The sequence below is a fragment of the Carlito syrichta genome, unplaced genomic scaffold (assembly GCF_000164805.1).
Source record: "Carlito syrichta isolate Samal-C Ts95f unplaced genomic scaffold, Tarsius_syrichta-2.0.1 Scaffold308051, whole genome shotgun sequence".
In the NCBI taxonomy this organism is placed as follows: Eukaryota; Metazoa; Chordata; class Mammalia; order Primates; family Tarsiidae; genus Carlito; species Carlito syrichta.
This window is the reverse complement of record NW_007252147.1, coordinates 921,073-938,279: the sequence shown is the minus strand read 5'-3', so window position 1 is coordinate 938,279 and position 17,207 is coordinate 921,073. Positions and strand designations below refer to the sequence as shown.

The following is a 17,207-nucleotide window of genomic DNA, read 5'->3' as shown; positions in this document are numbered from 1 at the left end:
AGGAAGCAAGTGCCTTTCTCATAATGGATGAGTTAGAAAATGGTAGCAAGTGAGACGGGAAAAGTCAGCAGGGGCCCAATCAAACAGAGCCTTTCATGCAATCATAAGGATGTGAATTTTATTCTGTGTACATTGAGATTCTTAGACGAAGAAGCTGTTTTCCTGAACTTTGTTTTTTTAAGGGTAATGTATGTGTTAGTGACAACGATACATGAATCCATTTTATAACTTAGCTTTTTTCTTTTTTTTTTGAGTTGGAGTCTCACTCTGTTGCCTAGCCTGGAGTGCGGTAGCATGATCACAGCTCACCATGGCTTTTACTTTCTGGGCTCAGGCAATTCTTCCATTTCAGCCTCTCGAGTAACTGGGACTACAGATGCACACCACCATGCCTGGCTAATTTTTTGTAGAGACGCGTTCTCGCTATGTTGCCTAGGCTGGTCTTGAACTTCTGAGTGGCCTCCCGAAGTACTGGGATTACATTTTTCACTTTTTTATTTTAAAGCCCAGGATATGGGCTTTCCTGGTAGATGTTCCATTTGAGTTCTTGAAAGAAATGTGTATTGTGTTGGTTTTGGATGGGCTGTGCTCTGTTAAAGTCAAGTTGATTAATACTGTTGTCCTAGCCTTCTATTTTGCTGTTTTCTTTCTTCTTGCTAATAGGGTGTTGAAATCTCGGACTCTAATACTATGTAGGGTTATTTTTTCTGTTTTTTCCTTCAAATTATTTTTGTTTCCACCCTACCTTACCACCCTCTGCCACTTCCATCCCTTTGTACATTTCAGTTACACGTATGTATATTAGGCCATTCGAAGTTATTTCACAGGCCACTAATAATGTGTTTTCTTTTTCAATACCCCCTGCGATTTCATTTTGTATAATTTCTATTGTTTTATCTTCAAGTCACTCGTCTTCTCTTCTAATATTAATCTTCATTTGTTGCATTTTTAATCTTAGACATCCTAGTTTTCACTACTAGAAGTTTGATTTGGATTTTTTTTAAAAAATGCTTTTCTTTTTTTTTTTTTTGAGTCAGAATCTCACTCTGTTGCCCAGGCTGGAGTGCTGTGGCATGCTCACAGCTACCACAGCCTCGGCCTGCTAGGCTCAGGCGATCTTTCTGCTTCAGCCTTCCAAGTTGCTGGATCGATGGACTCACGCCACCATGCCTGGCTAATTATTTATTTATTTATTGTAGAGCCAGGGTCTCACCAAGTTGCCCAGGCAGGTCTCAAATCCCTGGACTCAGGCAGTCCTCTTGCCTCTACCTCCATGTTTCTACTTAACATGTTAAATCTTTATTCTAGACTTTTTTCCCTTTTTTCTAATTTGGTATTTAGCTCTGTCCCCCAGGCTGGAGTGCAGTGACACGATCATAGGGCAGCCTTGACCAGCTGGGCTCAGGTGATCCTTCCACTTCAGCCTCCCAAGTAGCTGGGACTACAGGCATGTCCCACCACATGGGGCTAATTTGTTCTAGGCTTTTGAACATATATAATTTTGTTCATTATAATACATTACTATACAAACATTATAGTAACTTTTTCATGTCCTCATCTACTACTTCTCTCATCTGTGTCTTTTCTGGGTTGGTTTCCATTGATTTTTCTCATTCAGGTTATAGTTACCCCCTTCTTTATCTGCATGGTAATTTTTTATTGATTATCAGGTGTGAATTTTATCTTCTTGGGTGCTGGATATTATTTCTTGGGTGCTTGGGAGTATTCCTGTAAATACTCTTGAGTTGTGTTATGGTATAAGTTACAGAGTTTTTAGTCTTGCTTTCAAGCTTTATTAGGTAGAAAGGGAGACAAGGCTCCTCTATTTCTTTGAGTCACTACTGAAACAAAACTCTACTATGTACTTGTATAAGCTTTCTATGACTGCCGTAACAAAGTACAACAAACTAGGCAGCTAAAACAACAGAAATCGATTTCCTCACAGTTCAGAGCCTAGAAGTTCAGAATCAAAGCGTCAGCTGGGCCCTGATGCCTCTGATATCTGTAGAGGACTCCTTCCTTACTTCTTAGTTTCTGGGGTTTCTGGCAATCTTGGGCATTCCGTGGCCTATAGATGCATGACTTCAGTTCTTTGTCTTCACATGGCATTCTCCCTGTGTTTCTTCCTGTCATCTTAACTCTATGTGTCTTTCTCTGTGTCTCCTTTTTTATGAGGACATACATATATTGGAGTAGGGCCTATCCTAATTACATCATTTAACTTGATTGCCACTGTAAAGACTCTATTCCAAGTAAGGTCACATTCTGAGGTACAAGGGGTTTGGACTTTAATATGTTTTTGGAGGGACACAATTTAACCCCAAACAGTACTGTACCCAGATCTCAGAAATGACAGTTTTCCATTTTGGCTTCTCAGAACAGGAGAAACTGCCTACCCCATGTCGGGTCCTGGAATTGTTCTCTCTAATCCTTTTGGGTGATTCCTTCCCCATCGTTGGGTAATTGCCACACGTGCATGTGTGATTGGGCAGTTCTTCTCCCAGCTTTATATAGTTGCCTTCACTACATGTGCTGATCAGTTCTCAGATGAAGATTCAGTGAGACCATTGAGGGTTTCTAGAGTTGCCTCCAGGCAACCCTCTACTCGCCAGTACTATCTTGCAGGCTCCAGCAGGAAGGTAGATCTAGTCCCTGTTGCTCCATGTTGCCTAGAAGCACGGGTCTGCCTTTCTAGCCTGTGTCTGTGTTGCTGACCACTATGAGAAAAAAAATGGTATGTCTGGTACCAGCATTAATCCATGAACTTCAAAATCAACTAGGCTCGGAATGGCGTCTGCTAATAATTGTGTGTTTTCTTGTCTGTTCAGTCTCTCTCTCCTAGTCTCCAAAGTATCTATTTAATATCTTCTCCCTCTTCTCAAACCTCATTTCACCCGTGTTGTCACTCCTAGCACATGACCTTGCCTCCTAACTCCTCAGAAATAGAAACCATCAGATGGGAACTTGCTCTGCTTCTGGTGACCCAGCCTCCCAATATGCCTTCTTTGACATACGTTCTTTCCACTTTCCTTTCTATAATCCTAGAGAAAGGGTGGACAAACTCTAATTCCTTTATTTGTTCTCAGAAGTCTTTCTTCTTTGGGGACATTGATCAGCTGCTTATATTCCCTCTCTCCTGGTCCTTAAAAGCCTTTTTCCTCTCTTCTTCGCATGAGCACTCAAATGCTGAAGTATTTTCCATCTTTAAAGAAAAGTCCTTATGTTGATTCTGCTTCTCCCCTGCCTTCCCCTCTCCTGTGTAGTCATCAGCTTCTCTCAAAGCCGAGCTCTCAAACAGGCTTTATATAGTTCTTTCTCTATTTCTTTAACACCCAGTCACTTCCTAACCAAATGCAACCTGATTTCAGTGTCCTCAGTCCCCTGAAACTATGCTTGCCAAGGCTATTGACTTCTTTCTGGGGGGACATTTTTGGATCCTTATCTTTCTAGATCCTTGTTTCTGTGCCTAGTTACAAAACCCTGCTGCCCTAGAACACAAGGAGGAACTTATTAGTAGGGCTGGCTTGGGGCTCCAGAATAGAAGTTTTAAAAGTTCCTCAGGTCATTTTAATGTGCAGTCAATTTCAATTTGGAGAAACACCATGCTCCGTGTAGTGTTTAACACCATCCTTATCTACCCTAACTTGTTGGGTGTCACTTGATACCATAGACTTTTTTTTTTTTTTTTGAGTTGTAGTCTCAGGATGCTTTTCTAAGCCCTCTCTTATCACTGTGTGCCTCTCTGATCATCTCAGTCATTCCCTCGGTTCCAGTTATCTTTAAATCCTTCTTTGATCGGTGTCTCCAGTTACCTCTTTCCTGAGCCTCGGATTTTTATATTCAGCAGCCTTGAATATCCCATAGATACCCTAAGCTCTGTATGCAGAATGAAATTTGTACCTCTACCTCCTAAAACATAGTTTTCCTCTTTTGTTCTTTATTTTAAGTAATGTTACTAGTATCCACCTAGATGGTCAAGTTCCAAACCTAGGAAAGCAACATTCTTGTTCCTCTTTTTTCCTCATAATTGCAAATGCATTTTTGACTCAGAAGTCCTGCTTTGGAGGCCGGGCTCGGTGGCTCAGTTTGTAATCCCAGCACTTTGGGAGACCAAGGAGTAGATTGCCTGAGCCTGCAGGTTCGAGACCCGCCCAGGCACCTTGACGAGACCTCATTTCTACCAAAAAATAAATAAATAAATTAGCCAGGCGTGGTAGTGCGCACCTGTAGTTCCGGCTTCTTGGAAGGCTGAGACAGATTGCCGGAGCCCAGCAGGCCAACGAGGGTGTGGCTGTGAGCGTGCTACTGCACTCCAGTCTGGGCAACAGAATGAGACTCCAACTCAGAAAAAAAAAAAGTCCTGCTTTGGGCATTTATTCTGCAAACATACTTGCATACATACTAAGTGATGGTGTGTAAGGGTATTCATTATAACGTGTTTTGGAAACACAAAAGACTAGAAACAACCCAAGTGTCCATCTGCAGGGGATTTAACTGGTAACACTGTGGGGGTCATCTGTACATTGGGGTACTATGATGTGGTTGTAAAAATGACTGAGGAAGCTGTCTGCATACTGCAAGGAACACAAGGAGATGATGTTGAACAAAAAGCAAGAAACAGAACAACATACAGGTTGAGCATATGTTATCCAAAAAGCTTGGGAGCAAAAGTGTTTCAGATTTCAGACTTGGATGTGTGTGTGTGTGTGTGTGTGTGTGTGTGTGTGTGTGTGTGTGTGTGTGTGTGTAAACTCCAGCATTTGAAATGCTCCAGTGAGCATTCCTTTGAGCATGATGTTGGTGCTCAGAAAGTCTTGGATTTTAGAACATTTCAGATTTCCAGAGGTACTCCACTTGTCTATGCTGTCTTCTTGTAGTATAAGAGGATAATAATGTGATACATACTTTTGCATAAGTAGACACTAGAAGGATGCATAAGAAACTAATGAACCGTGTTTGTATTAAAATTTTAAGAATCAGTTGGGAAGCTTCCTATAACAAAGTTCAAACTAAGCTTTCAGACTAAGTGTTCAGCTAAGCTGGAGCATGTTCTGAATCAATTTTGTATGCATCAAGGTCTTTGGCATCAGAAGTAACTCGCGTTTTCCCTTGTGATCACATTCCAGCCTTTAACAACCAGTCTTCTTTTCTGCTTCCTCTGCCATCGGTGATTTCTCTTAGTTCAGAACCACTTGTATTGTGTATGGAATTGACTTCCCTCACTACCTGTTGTGGTGATACATCCGATGTTTCTGTTCTTGGCTTTTTATTTCCTTTGTTTGGCTTTGGGAATGACTTTTTTCTTTATATAATAGTGTAGCATTAGAGATTGTCCAGCCATCCAGTATGTCTAAGACACGTCTCCAGTATTAAAGAAGAAATATATTTGGACCATTGGTCCTCTTTCTTTTTTCAATTAGATTTTAAATTTTCATTAACATTTTAAAATTAAATTTTATTAAATTGAAAACAGATTTGGGGATATAAGTGCAGTTGGGTTACATGGATATATTGAGTAGTAGAGAAATCTGGACTTTCAGTGCCACTGTCACCCAAATAGTGTCCATGGTACCCAAGACATAGTACTCTTTCACTATTGATTAAAAGTCTAGAAACTCAAAATTTGTATAATTCATAATTAATGTAAATGTGCCTTCCTTCTGTTTATACAGAGGAACTTTTTTATGGGGCAGCAGAACTAATAAGGGTATATGTATCAAGAATATCTTTATGATCAACAACCCGAATATGTATGGTATGTGGAAATTATGTGTGTGCATTTTTAACATGCTTTCAGAACAAAAAGTTACCAAGGAAGCTTAAAAGAATACAAAATATGGCTAGGTGCAGTGGCTCATGCCTGTAATCTCAGCAGTTTGGGAGGTGGAGGTGAGAAGATTGCCTGAGCTCAGAGTTTCAAGATCAGCCTGGGCAACTTGGCAAGACCAAGTCTCTACAATAAAAGTAAAAAAATTAGCCCGGCATGGTGGTGCTCACCTGTAGTTCCAGCTACTTGGAAGACTGAGGCTGAAGGATCTCCTGGGCCTAGCAGGTCGAGGATGCAGTCTGCATTCCAGCTGGATGACAGAGTGAGACTCTGATTTAAAAAAAAATTGCTAATGGTTTATTATAATGCTTTCTTTTTACATAGTTGCTTTTATTATTTTCAGAATATTTAAAGCTGGCTATAATAATAGTTAAATTTTTTTTGATAACCGTAGCTCTTTATTTCACTCTGAAGTCTGGTTGTCAACTATCTCTGATTTGTTTGTTTTCTAAAGGTGTTCTTAAGGATTATTTAAGAGAACTTCCTTCCCCTCTGATAACAAAGCAGCTTTATGAGGCTGTATTAGATGCAATGGCAAGAAGTCCTTTGAAAATGTCATCAAGTGGTTGTGAGAATGACTCCGGTGACTCTAAGTACACTGTTGACCTGCTGGATTGTCTGCCTGAGATTGAGAAGGTAAGCACAGTTTATAGATATTTTTCCTGAAAGCCAGCTGATGAATTTTATACTCGGCTCCAGAGCTAAAAAAATTTTTTTTAGGTATTTCACATTTATAGCATTTGTTGGGTTCAAGTTCTGCCTTTACTGCGTTTCTTTCTTTTTAGAATTTTTAAATTTTATGTGCAAGGAGGTAGCATGCTTTCATTGGGTGCATGCCTTGGATAATCCATTCAAGGAAGATCACTCAGCCCAACTTAATGAAACCGAGATCCTTCGTGTACTGACGGAAACCCTGGCGGCACATATTGAGGCCATATTTCCCAATCAGACCGTGACAGTTTGAGCAGGCGCGACACGAGGGAGAATTTCCACAGTGGCTCCAGTAGAGCTGCTAGTGGCCCATCTTGCTCTCAGGTGTGCATTGAGGCAAAAGCTTTTACTGCGTTTCAGCAGCATCAATCTAGAAATGTCTTTAAACCAGTAAATTTAGAAAATGGTTTTATTTTTTCTGTATATCATTTTAGCCCAGGCACGAATAAATGTTTCCTATACATTTTAAAATTATATATTGTTATATTACTATAATAATGTATGTTTATTGTAGAAAAATTGGGAATATATAAAGAAGAAGAATGCAAAATTACAATTAATATCCAAAGACAACTATAATGAACTTTTTGGCCTGTTTCCTTTTAGTCTGTTTTTAGGTCTGGTAACTGTTTTGTTGTACATGACTCAGCCTTAAGACAAGCAACACCAGCTTCCCTCATTTTTCCTTCTTGCCTCTTCCCATTTGTTCCCTCCCCCAAAACTAAATCTCGAGACCATCATCCTTGGGTGTGCCTGTCGGAGACAGACAGAAGCATGGCTAGGTCTATAGAACCAGCCTAGCCTAACTTGAACAGTTGTTCCTTATAACAGGAAAATAAGAGAGGTAGGGCTGGGCTTGTCTCTATGAGGCTGAATTTTCCTTTGTTTCTTATCATGTGGGGACAGAAAGTACACGAATGAGCAGGTAGAAGCTTTAAGCCAGTATTAGACCACTAGTTCACTGTGGTCTCCTGTACTCTGTCCAGTTGGACAAGCAGTGACTCTCCTTTATGTGGGGAGAAGGGAACAGCTAGAGAATGCAGGAGCAGAGGGTGGGGTGAAGCAGAAGGGATGAGTTCCTTCCCCATCAAGGTAAAACTGCCAGTGCCACTTTACTTATAGGTGGAAGGAATGAGTGTTAGGGAATTTAAATTTATATAGCTTTTGGGTTATAGTCTATCATATGAATTTTGGTCTGGCCCGTGCTGTTAATATTCTTTCTAACAGGGCTGCATAATATACCATTGAGTGAATTTCACATTATTTTTCACTGTTCTTTTTTGTATAATACCAGATTTCGAACTATTTGTGTATATTTGTACACAGAGATTTCTTTTGCATTAGAACTACTTATTTAGAATTTCAGAACTGGAATTGTTCCTTTAAATAATGTAAACATTTTAAGGCTCTTCCTACATGTTTTCATACTAATTTTTGCAAAGGACGTGACAATTAGCATTTTTAGGCTCATCTTACTTAGTAGGCAAATCATTTTAAGTTGCCTTTCTTTGTTTGCTATTGAGGTTGAACGTATGTTTAGCAGGTGTGACACTGTATGTATGTGAGTGCTGCTTACAAGTATGACCTGATAATAACCGTAAGAGCCCAGTGTATATGGAGTTCTACCTGTGTTAGGAAATAATTATGAATAAAAAGAGGAACAAATGGGATTCACGTCTTTAACTCGTTTTGATGTAAGACATCAGTTGTCGTTTCCTCTAGCTTTCATTCTCTCTTGGCTCCTTCTCTGTGTTGCCAAACATTGAAAGAATGTCTGGCTGTTCCCGCTCTTCCCGTTCACTCGCTCCTCCGCACACTGGGATCTGGCCTCTGTCTCACTGCTCTGGGCTTGATCTTGCCAGGATTACTAACAGCCTTCTCGTCATCAAGTCCATTTGTCACTCATGGTTCCAGACATAGACGTCTCATTTTTCTTTATTTATGAGATCTTAAAATTGGTTTTTAATTGGCATTTATTTCTTCAATATGCTTTATGAAGAAGAGATTACTTATTTTGTTAAATGACTGATCATATATCATGTCTTCAAAATAAATCATTTTTTTTCCATGATTGCTTAAACCTAAACAACCATTGTACTTCTTGAACTAACTCCCCTTACTAGTTTCTTTAGGAATGTGGATATATATATATATTTTGTTTGTTTGTGTTTTTGTTTTGTTTATGTTTTTTAGTTGAGGTCTCGCTCTATCACCGAGGCTGGAGTATAGTGGCACAGTAACAACTTACTGCAGCCTCAACCTCCTGGGCTCAGGTGATCCTTCTACTTCAGCCTCTTGAGTAGCTGGGACAACAGGCTCACACTACTACACATGGCTCATTTTTGATTTTGTTTTGTAGAGACGAGGTCTTGCTGTGTTGCCTAGGCTGTTCTTGAACTCCTGGGCTCAGGCAGTCCTCCTGCCTCAGCCTCCCAAATTGCTGAGATTATAGACGTGAGCCACCACTATATTTTCTTCAATACTTTTTCATTTTATTTCTAACTGTACTATTCTTTCCTTTCCTAAGGTTTGTCTACTTAAAGTATTTATGAGTTAAGAAATACATTGTCCTTTTGAAAATATCTTTCATAGTCTAGTTCGTGATAGAACCTGACTGTGTTTTGGAATCATTTACTTCCTAGATTTAAGTATGACAGCCCCTACTTACAACTATAGGACTTATCTTCACTTAAAAATGAGAACTTTTACCTTAATTGCTTTTCCATCACAGCCTTTGCTGTTGTCATTTTAAAAGAGAGAAGTGGCCGGGCACAGTGTAATTATACCTGTAATGCTAGCATTTGGAGAGGCTAAGGTGAGAGGATTGCCTGAGTCCAGGAGTTTGAGACCAGCTTGAGCAACATGGCGAGACCTCATCTCCACAGTAAATCAAAAAAATTAGCTGGGTGTGGGGGCGCGTGCTGTAGTCCCAGCTACTTGGAAGACTGAGACTGAGACAGAAGGATTGCCAGAGCCAGCAGGTCGAGGCTGCGGTAGCTGCGATCATGCCACTGCACTCCAGTCTTGGTGACAGAGCAAGACTCTGACTCAAAAAAAAAAAAAAGAAAGAAAGAAAAAAAGTTAAAAGAGAGAAGAGAAGAAAGAGTTGATGATGTGTTTTCCTAGGGACTGCAGTGAAATTTGGAATGTACTCATAAGCGTTTTATAAAAAGTGTGTGTTTTAACCATTTAGTGGATTGAATTATGATGTTGGATCATAATTTAGGCTCCATGTAATAATTTTATAAGAAAATATGTTTCAGTTTCCAAAATCCAACTTACAAGCAAACCTTTGAGAAAAGTGACAGGATGCTTATCTGTGTTTTCTGCTACAAATTGTGTCCTTGAATTTGTCCCTGTATGACTATATTAAGTCAAATTTAATTTAATTTAGGCAACCCTAAAGATGTTATTGGATCATTTGAAATTGGTGGCTTCTTATCATGAAGTGAATAAGATGACCTGCCAGAACTTGGCTGTGTGCTTTGGACCAGTATTATTAAGTCAGAAGCAAGAGACTTCCAGCCATAACAACAGAGTCTTTACTGATTCAGAAGAACTTGCAAGTGCTTTGGATTTTAAAAAACATATTGAAGTTCTTCATTACTTACTCCAACTCTGGCCAGGTAAATGATTCCATGGAAATATCTTTCTCTTTCATTGATAGGATATTTGAGTCAGCTAATCATCAAGCATTTCTGTATATGCCTGAAGGAAATCTTTTCCAGATTTTGCTTTTTCAAATAGTTATAAATTGATAGCTGCCCTTCAGGTTTGTTTTTTTTTTCCATTTAAATTCTCTGCCTTTCCTGATAACATTGTAGACATACAGATCAATGGACACATTTTAGATTTGGTCAGATAGGGATCTGAATTTTGGTTGTGCCACTTATTAGCAGTCTGGCCTTGGGCAAACACATTACCATCTTAGAGCCTCAGTATCATCTTTTGTTGTGTGAGTTTAATAATCTGTTTATAGATTTTATATGCAGATTAAATGAAACATTGTATATGTAAGGTGCTCGGCACATCTCTTGACACATAATAGATAATAAATACTAATTCCTTTACTCTTCCTTGTTTTAGTTCAACTGGCATGAAGCAGAATTCGTCTTGCTCCTTAAATCAGTTCTTCTTCCTGACGTCTTTACTGTATTCATAGTCTTTCTTCAATTATACCAGTTTGAACTATCAGTTGCCTTTGATCTTTTCATCTTTCTTATCCATTCCTTATTCCAGTCAGTAACCCAAGAGTACAGTTGTTTTCCTAGCATATCTCTTATATAGTCCCAGAGCTAAAAGAAATATGTATTTAATTAGATGTTCTATAAAAGATTTAAGTTCTAGAATTTTCTTATCTGGAGGTAACCCCTGCTATTCTTGTCCACACTGCTTAGGATGAAGCGTGAAGGTACTTCTGTGCTTACTAGAACACAGTGCTGGTAAAAGCGGTAGGCCCTGGAGTCAGGCTTGGGTTCAGATCCGCACTGTGACACTTGCCAACTCAGGCACACACTTGAACTTCTCAAGCCTCAATTTGCTTCTCTCTAAATAATGCTTACCTCAGTGTTGTTGTGAAGGTTGAGATTATGCATCTAAGGTCATAAGCAAAGTGTTTAGCGTAAAGTGAACCCTTAGCAAATATTTCCTGTTACTTTTTTATTGGCATATATGAGAAGGAAAGACCAGAGTACAAAGGAATTCTTGATTTAGTCTTTTAAAAGAAGTCTAGTTAATTTTCAAAAATGAATTAAAAATAAGTTAATAAAATTTGTCAGTTCTTAAATTTCAAAGCTTAAGCTTTTACTTTCTTTTAAATACAGGCTTAAACATTCTAGATTATATTTTAACTGAATTAGAATGAATTTTAATTGTGTAAAAATCTAGGATTCAGATTCTCTGGGTAATTGGTAACTGGTTACAGTTTTTGATGCCCAGCTTAAGGAATCTCTCAGAGTAGTTGTTTTTTATTTGGAGTTGGAGTCTCACTCTGTCATCCGGGCTGGAGTACAGTGGCACGATTACACTCATCACAGCCTCGACCTCCTGGGCTCAGGCAATCCTTCCCCCTTGATCTCTTGAGTAGCTGAGGCTACAGAAATGCACCAGCAAGCCCGCTGATTTTATTTTTTTGTCGAGACGAGGTCTTGCTATGTTGCCAAGCTGATCTCGAACTCCTGGTTCCAACATCCTCCTGCCTTTGTCTCCCAAAGTGCTTGGGTTTACAGGCGTGAGCTGCCGTGCCTGATCTTCTCAGAGTTTTAAATGTGTACTTCCTTTTTGTAGAACAACTTTAATTCTAATAAAATCAGGAATTTGGTAGAAAGCCATCTATCATTACAGTCACAAATGAAATTTGCTTCCCTGGAGATTCCATTAAGTTTACTATCAGCACCTGAGTTCTTTGTCATTAATTTTGTTTCAGAGGTTAATATCGTTTTGTTATTTTGTAATAGCCACCTTTGTTTGGTTTGGGAGCAGAAAATTTATATCCCATGTTGGAAAAGCAGGTTCACATTTCGTATTTCCTATATTCTAATGACAGACTTAAACAACTGTCTCCCAGTGTACAGCACCTTTTCCTAAAGACTTGGTGTTGTTGGCTTTAAAAACAACTGCTACTTTTTCTAAAACCTGTCATTTTTCTTTAGTTGTAGTAACTCAAAGGACAGAACAGGGCAGAAGGATGAGAGGAGACATTCCCTCTAAATTCCTTGGTATTGGATTCAAGAAAAGTCAGAAACTAAGTAGATGAAGTGTAGTCACTTGGCCCGAGAAAAGCTTTCATTCAAAAATGGATGTGCCATTTCAGGAATACGGAAAGTTATTGATAGGCTACCTTGTTACTTTACAAAAAAGGAAATAGATTTAGAGTTATTTTAAAAACCTAGCAGTTATTTTTTAAATGAATAGCACAAATCTTTGCAATACCACATTTTTTATGGTGAGTAGATTTGGGACACGATTTTTGGAAATGGCACCCATTTTTCTCTCATTCTTTTTATTTAATTTTTCTCACTAGATTGTAAATGTTGAGAGGTCAGGGATTATGCTTAACTTTATATACCCAGGTCCTAGCAGAGTGCTCACATATTTCTCTTAAGGTAATTATACTGTGTATAAAAGGCTAATAAAGCAGTGATTAAAAACAAATCTAAGCTGGGCTCGGTGGCTCAGCCTGTATTCCTGCGCTTTGGGAGGCTGAGGCGAGTGGATTGCCTGAGCCCGCGGGTTTGAGACTCGCCTGGGCAACTTGGCGAGACCTCATCTCTACAATAAATCAAAAAATTAGCTGGGCGTGGTAGCGCGTGCCTGTAGTTTCAGCTACTTGGAAGGTTGAGGCAGAAGGATCGCTGGAGCCTGAGCCCAGCAGGTCGAGGCTGCGGTAGCCGGGGGCGGCCACTGCACTCCAGTCTGGGTGACGGAGTGAGACTCCAACTCAAAAAAATAAAATAAAATAAAAATAAAAACTTAACAGAAATATTAAAAACATACCTGTATGCTATTAGCAAGTATTTCAGTAAAGTACAAGTTTTAGAAATTGTGTAAACTCTGAAAATTTATCAATATCACCATATGTCTAGGAAGCTAGAACCATATACTTTTCTGTATAGTTTTTCAGTTGTCTTATTTTGTACAGCAAACAAGCATTCATTCTATGTCAGAGAGTATGAAGTTGGTGTATTGTCACTGATTTGTATTCCCTTTATTTTAGTGAAGGGAAGTAAAAACAGAGAGGCACTTATTAGCGTAGAATAAGCAAGCAGATAAAGGTATTATGGGTAATCTTTAATAATCATGCCTTCACATTTTAAATTAAGTTCATTTTATATGCAGAAGAGCCTTGGATAAGTATGTTGTTCAATATACACAAGAGAATGAGCAGTAAAACCTTGGTTTATGATGAAGTAACGTGTGCCTCTCTGGTTATCTTCTGTGTGGCCAGCACAAGCATACTCTCAGAAGAAATGAGTCTTAATATGGGGAATGTTATTTGGGATTGTTAAATACCGAGCCAGAATGGGAAAATAAAATATGTGTACTATTTCCAGGCAATAAATGAAGACTATTAGTAGATAATGGAGTATAATCAAACTCAGGTAACAAGTGGTCAAGTCTAGTATTCGTGCATTTTATCAAAGTGAAATTCAGTCTGCTTAGTAAAGTAATTAATGACACTGCTGCTAATAGAATTGCACAAACGCCCACAAGTGTCAGAACTTCTAGTGATCAATCTAGATGCCTTTGCCTCATTTAGACGTTTGCAGACAAAGGAATTTCTTGTTATGTTTTGTTTGTACACCAACATGCCTTGCCTGCTTTTTGCTGTAGCTTTTAGTTTAGGAGAAGCCACCAGCTTAGCTACTGTTTGAATTACAGCTGAATAATGATTAACTTGCACAGAAAGTTGATCAATCTTGGGGATTTGAATTGTTTGGGGACATTATGATACAGCATGAATTAGCACTACGGAACCTTCCACTAGCTTCTATTTTCTAATCTTGATTGTGTCTGGTGATAGAAAAAATAATTATGGAATGCTTTCTTTTGATAGTGTGCATGTTTTTGTTTTAATGCATGTTTTTAGTTGATTATTAAATGGCTTATCTTTAGCCCTATTTTTTTAAGGCCAGTTGAAATATTGTCACTAAAGCAGAATTATTGTTCATTTCTAGTGCAACGTTTAACTCTCAAAGAATCAACAGACGATTTGTTTCCAGAGCAGAAGTCCTCTCTGAATTACTTGAGGCGGAAGAAGGAACGGCCTTGCATGTTAAATTTGAGTGGTACTGATTCATCAGTACTGAGGCCAAGGCAAACCAGACTCGACAGTCCACTTAGTAATCGTTACGCAGGAGACTGGAGCAGCTGTGGAGAAAACTACATTTTAAATACAAAAGAAAATTTAAATGATGTGGATTATGATGACGTCCCTTCAGAAGACAGAGAAAATGGAGAAAATTATGGCAAAGTAGATGGATCAGAAGTAATAATTGAACAGCCAATTCCTCTCTCTAAAGAGTGCACATTTCAGACATATTTGACAATGCAGACAATTGAGTCTACAGTGGATCGAAAAGTCAATCTCAGAGATCTACAAGAAAGTATTGATACTCTGATTGGAAATCTGGAGCGTGAGCTCAACAAAAACAAGCTTAATATGAGTATTTGAGATTTAGGACCTTTATTTGGTTTTTCATAATGTCTTAAAGTTTCAAATCCGTCTTCCTTTCTAAATTTTTTTTTTTTTAAATTGGGGTTTCACTCTGTCACCCAGGCCGGAGTTCAGTGGCATGATCATGGCTCACTGTGGCCTCAAACTCCTGGGCTCAAGCCATCCTGCTGCCTCAGCCTCCTGAGTGGTTGGGATTCAAGGCATGCAACACCACGCCTGATTTTTTATTTTTATTTTTTTAGAAAGCAGGATTTATTGAGAGGACAGAAAAACTGCCACAATAAGAGGGGACCCGAGAGTTTTGCCCTCGCCTAATTTTTAAAAAATTTCTCTTGTAGCAACGAGGTCTCACTATGTTGCCCAGGCTGGTCTCAAACTCCTAGCCTCAAGTAGTGATGCTCCCGCCTCAGCTTCTCCAAGTTCTGGAATGACAGGAGTGAGCAGCCATGCCTGAGTCTTAACTTTCTCTTCTTTTACCTCCCACTGTGATGTTTTACTTTTTTTACTCTTGAAATCTTTAATTAATTTCTAATAAGTTTATGCGATTCAATTAAAAATGCTATTCATTAACATAAGTTTTATACTTATTAGAAAACTTTTCCGGAGATAAAGATAACTTGGACTTCTTGGGATATTTTAATACGTCTTGCCAACTCTGTGGAAATCACTTTCAAGCGCACTTAGAAGGTTCAGATAAGTTATTTGCCCCTCCAGGTTTTTGTATTTCAGAGAACCTGCTCATCTGTCACTGAGGCTACTCCGTCTGATTCGCAGTATGGGTCCCGGTACACTGCAACACCGTTTGGTCACATTTCATTTGCAATGCAAATGCTGCTATAAGAAAATCTTTTAAAAGAAAAAAGTAAAATTACACAGATATTAATGTATTCTGTATTAACATTTAGTAATTATTTAAACTTATAAAAAATTAAATATTTTTATAATCCCGAAAGTATGTGTATATTTATAAATGCATATATGTATAGGTATCAGAATGGGGGGAGGGATTGTCTGTAGAATCACATGTATGTTCAAAGTATGTATGTCATGAGGCCAAAATCACTAGCTTAAAGTGTCTTTTTCAGGGAAAAGACATTTAAGTTAAGGAGGAGTTACATAAAAACACTTGAACAAAAATACTCTAGAAGCATCAAAGTAGAAAGAATAACCTTTCTTTTTTTGATTTTCAGAAACTCATAATATTCCCTGTGAAAAACTGTCTTTTAAATTTGAAATTCTCTAACTCCTTAAAGGATTAAGTGCCCAGATTTCTGCACTGGTAACTTTGATTAAAAAAAAACAAAAAAAAAACCACTTCACCTATTCTGTGCATTTTTGTATTCCCCTTTAAGTATTTATTTGTAGCAGTACCTTCATAACGTTGACTTTATAGTGACCCCATTTGTTTCTAAAGAAGTCATCTTGCCAGCCATGCTACATGTTACTGATTTTTAAAAATTAACTTATTTTGGCTAAGTATTTCTACAAGGTAGTCATTATGGCAGTCACAGCAGTGTTTGAAAATGTAAGTTTAGAAGGCTTTTTTATTAAATCAAAATGTATTTTTTTAAACTTTTATATCTACAGAATATGTAATTTTAAAATTATAGGTAAAATTTAAATGACCAACTTTTAAGGTATAGCAGCCATTAAAAAACTGACTTCCTGATTTTCTAAGTATTATTTAACTATTTTTATGCAATATACATTGGTAAAAAGAATACTTTATTTAATTTGAAAGCCCATAATTAAAAAAGATAACTATTTTTATATGAGATTTTCATTTTTTAAAGCTTTGTGTAACAATTCAGAAGAATACCAAAAGAATACATTTGTATTAAGTAAAAAGTAAAAAGAAAGTACTTTTAAATGTCTTGTAGGAAGATTGTCTCCATTTTCTTCTTTTTGTTTGCTATATCATATATATTGTATGAATTAAATTGTTCCAGAAATGTAACCTTAGTGTCTGGATTAATTATCATAATGATTTGAAGGATCACTTATTTTAATATTCTTTTTAAGCAAAGGTGTTGGAGTATTGGACCATCATGTGTTATCAATAAATATATGTAATAACACTTATTTGTCCAAAATTGAGTTTTTGTCCACAATTTGTTCAAAATTGAATCTGAACTACTTTAAGGGCCATACTTCTATTACTATATTATTATATTATTTTGGATGGGAATAGTTTTAGTTAGTCTCTGCCATGTTAGGGAATTCTAATCATTTTTGTCGCCTAATCACTATAAACCCCTTTTATTGTCTCTGCTGCACCAGAAGTGCTGAGTAAGTTTAAATGCCTTTAAATGGCCTTTTACTTCCAATCTTTTTTGAGAGTTTTTATACCTGCCTTTTATAATTTCCTGGAATCTTTTTGTGTGGTCAACTATTACACCTTTCTGAACCTGCCAGCTCAAATGTTTTTTAGGATTAAAAACAATTTTAATTTTAGAGCATGTGCCTGAATAAAAATTTCCAACCACTTAGCTG

The 17,207-nt window shown here is 37.8% G+C and overlaps 1 protein-coding gene and 1 pseudogene across 1 annotated transcript in view; one reads left to right on the top strand and one right to left on the bottom strand.

Annotated features, from left to right (window-relative positions):
* SYDE2 (synapse defective Rho GTPase homolog 2) overlaps window positions 1-14,781 on the top strand; it is a 41,409-nt gene extending 26,628 nt beyond the window's left edge. Inside the window, exons 5-7 of the mRNA XM_008064809.2 lie at window positions 6,282-6,463; window positions 9,933-10,164; window positions 14,215-14,781. Of these exons, the coding sequence (XP_008063000.1) occupies window positions 6,282-6,463; window positions 9,933-10,164; window positions 14,215-14,711 (911 nt within the window). The 3' untranslated portion in view covers window positions 14,712-14,781. The remainder of the gene's footprint in view (window positions 1-6,281; window positions 6,464-9,932; window positions 10,165-14,214) is intronic.
* LOC110596258 lies at window positions 6,688-6,851 on the bottom strand (annotated as a pseudogene).
* Window positions 14,782-17,207: the final 2,426 nt, after the last annotated feature.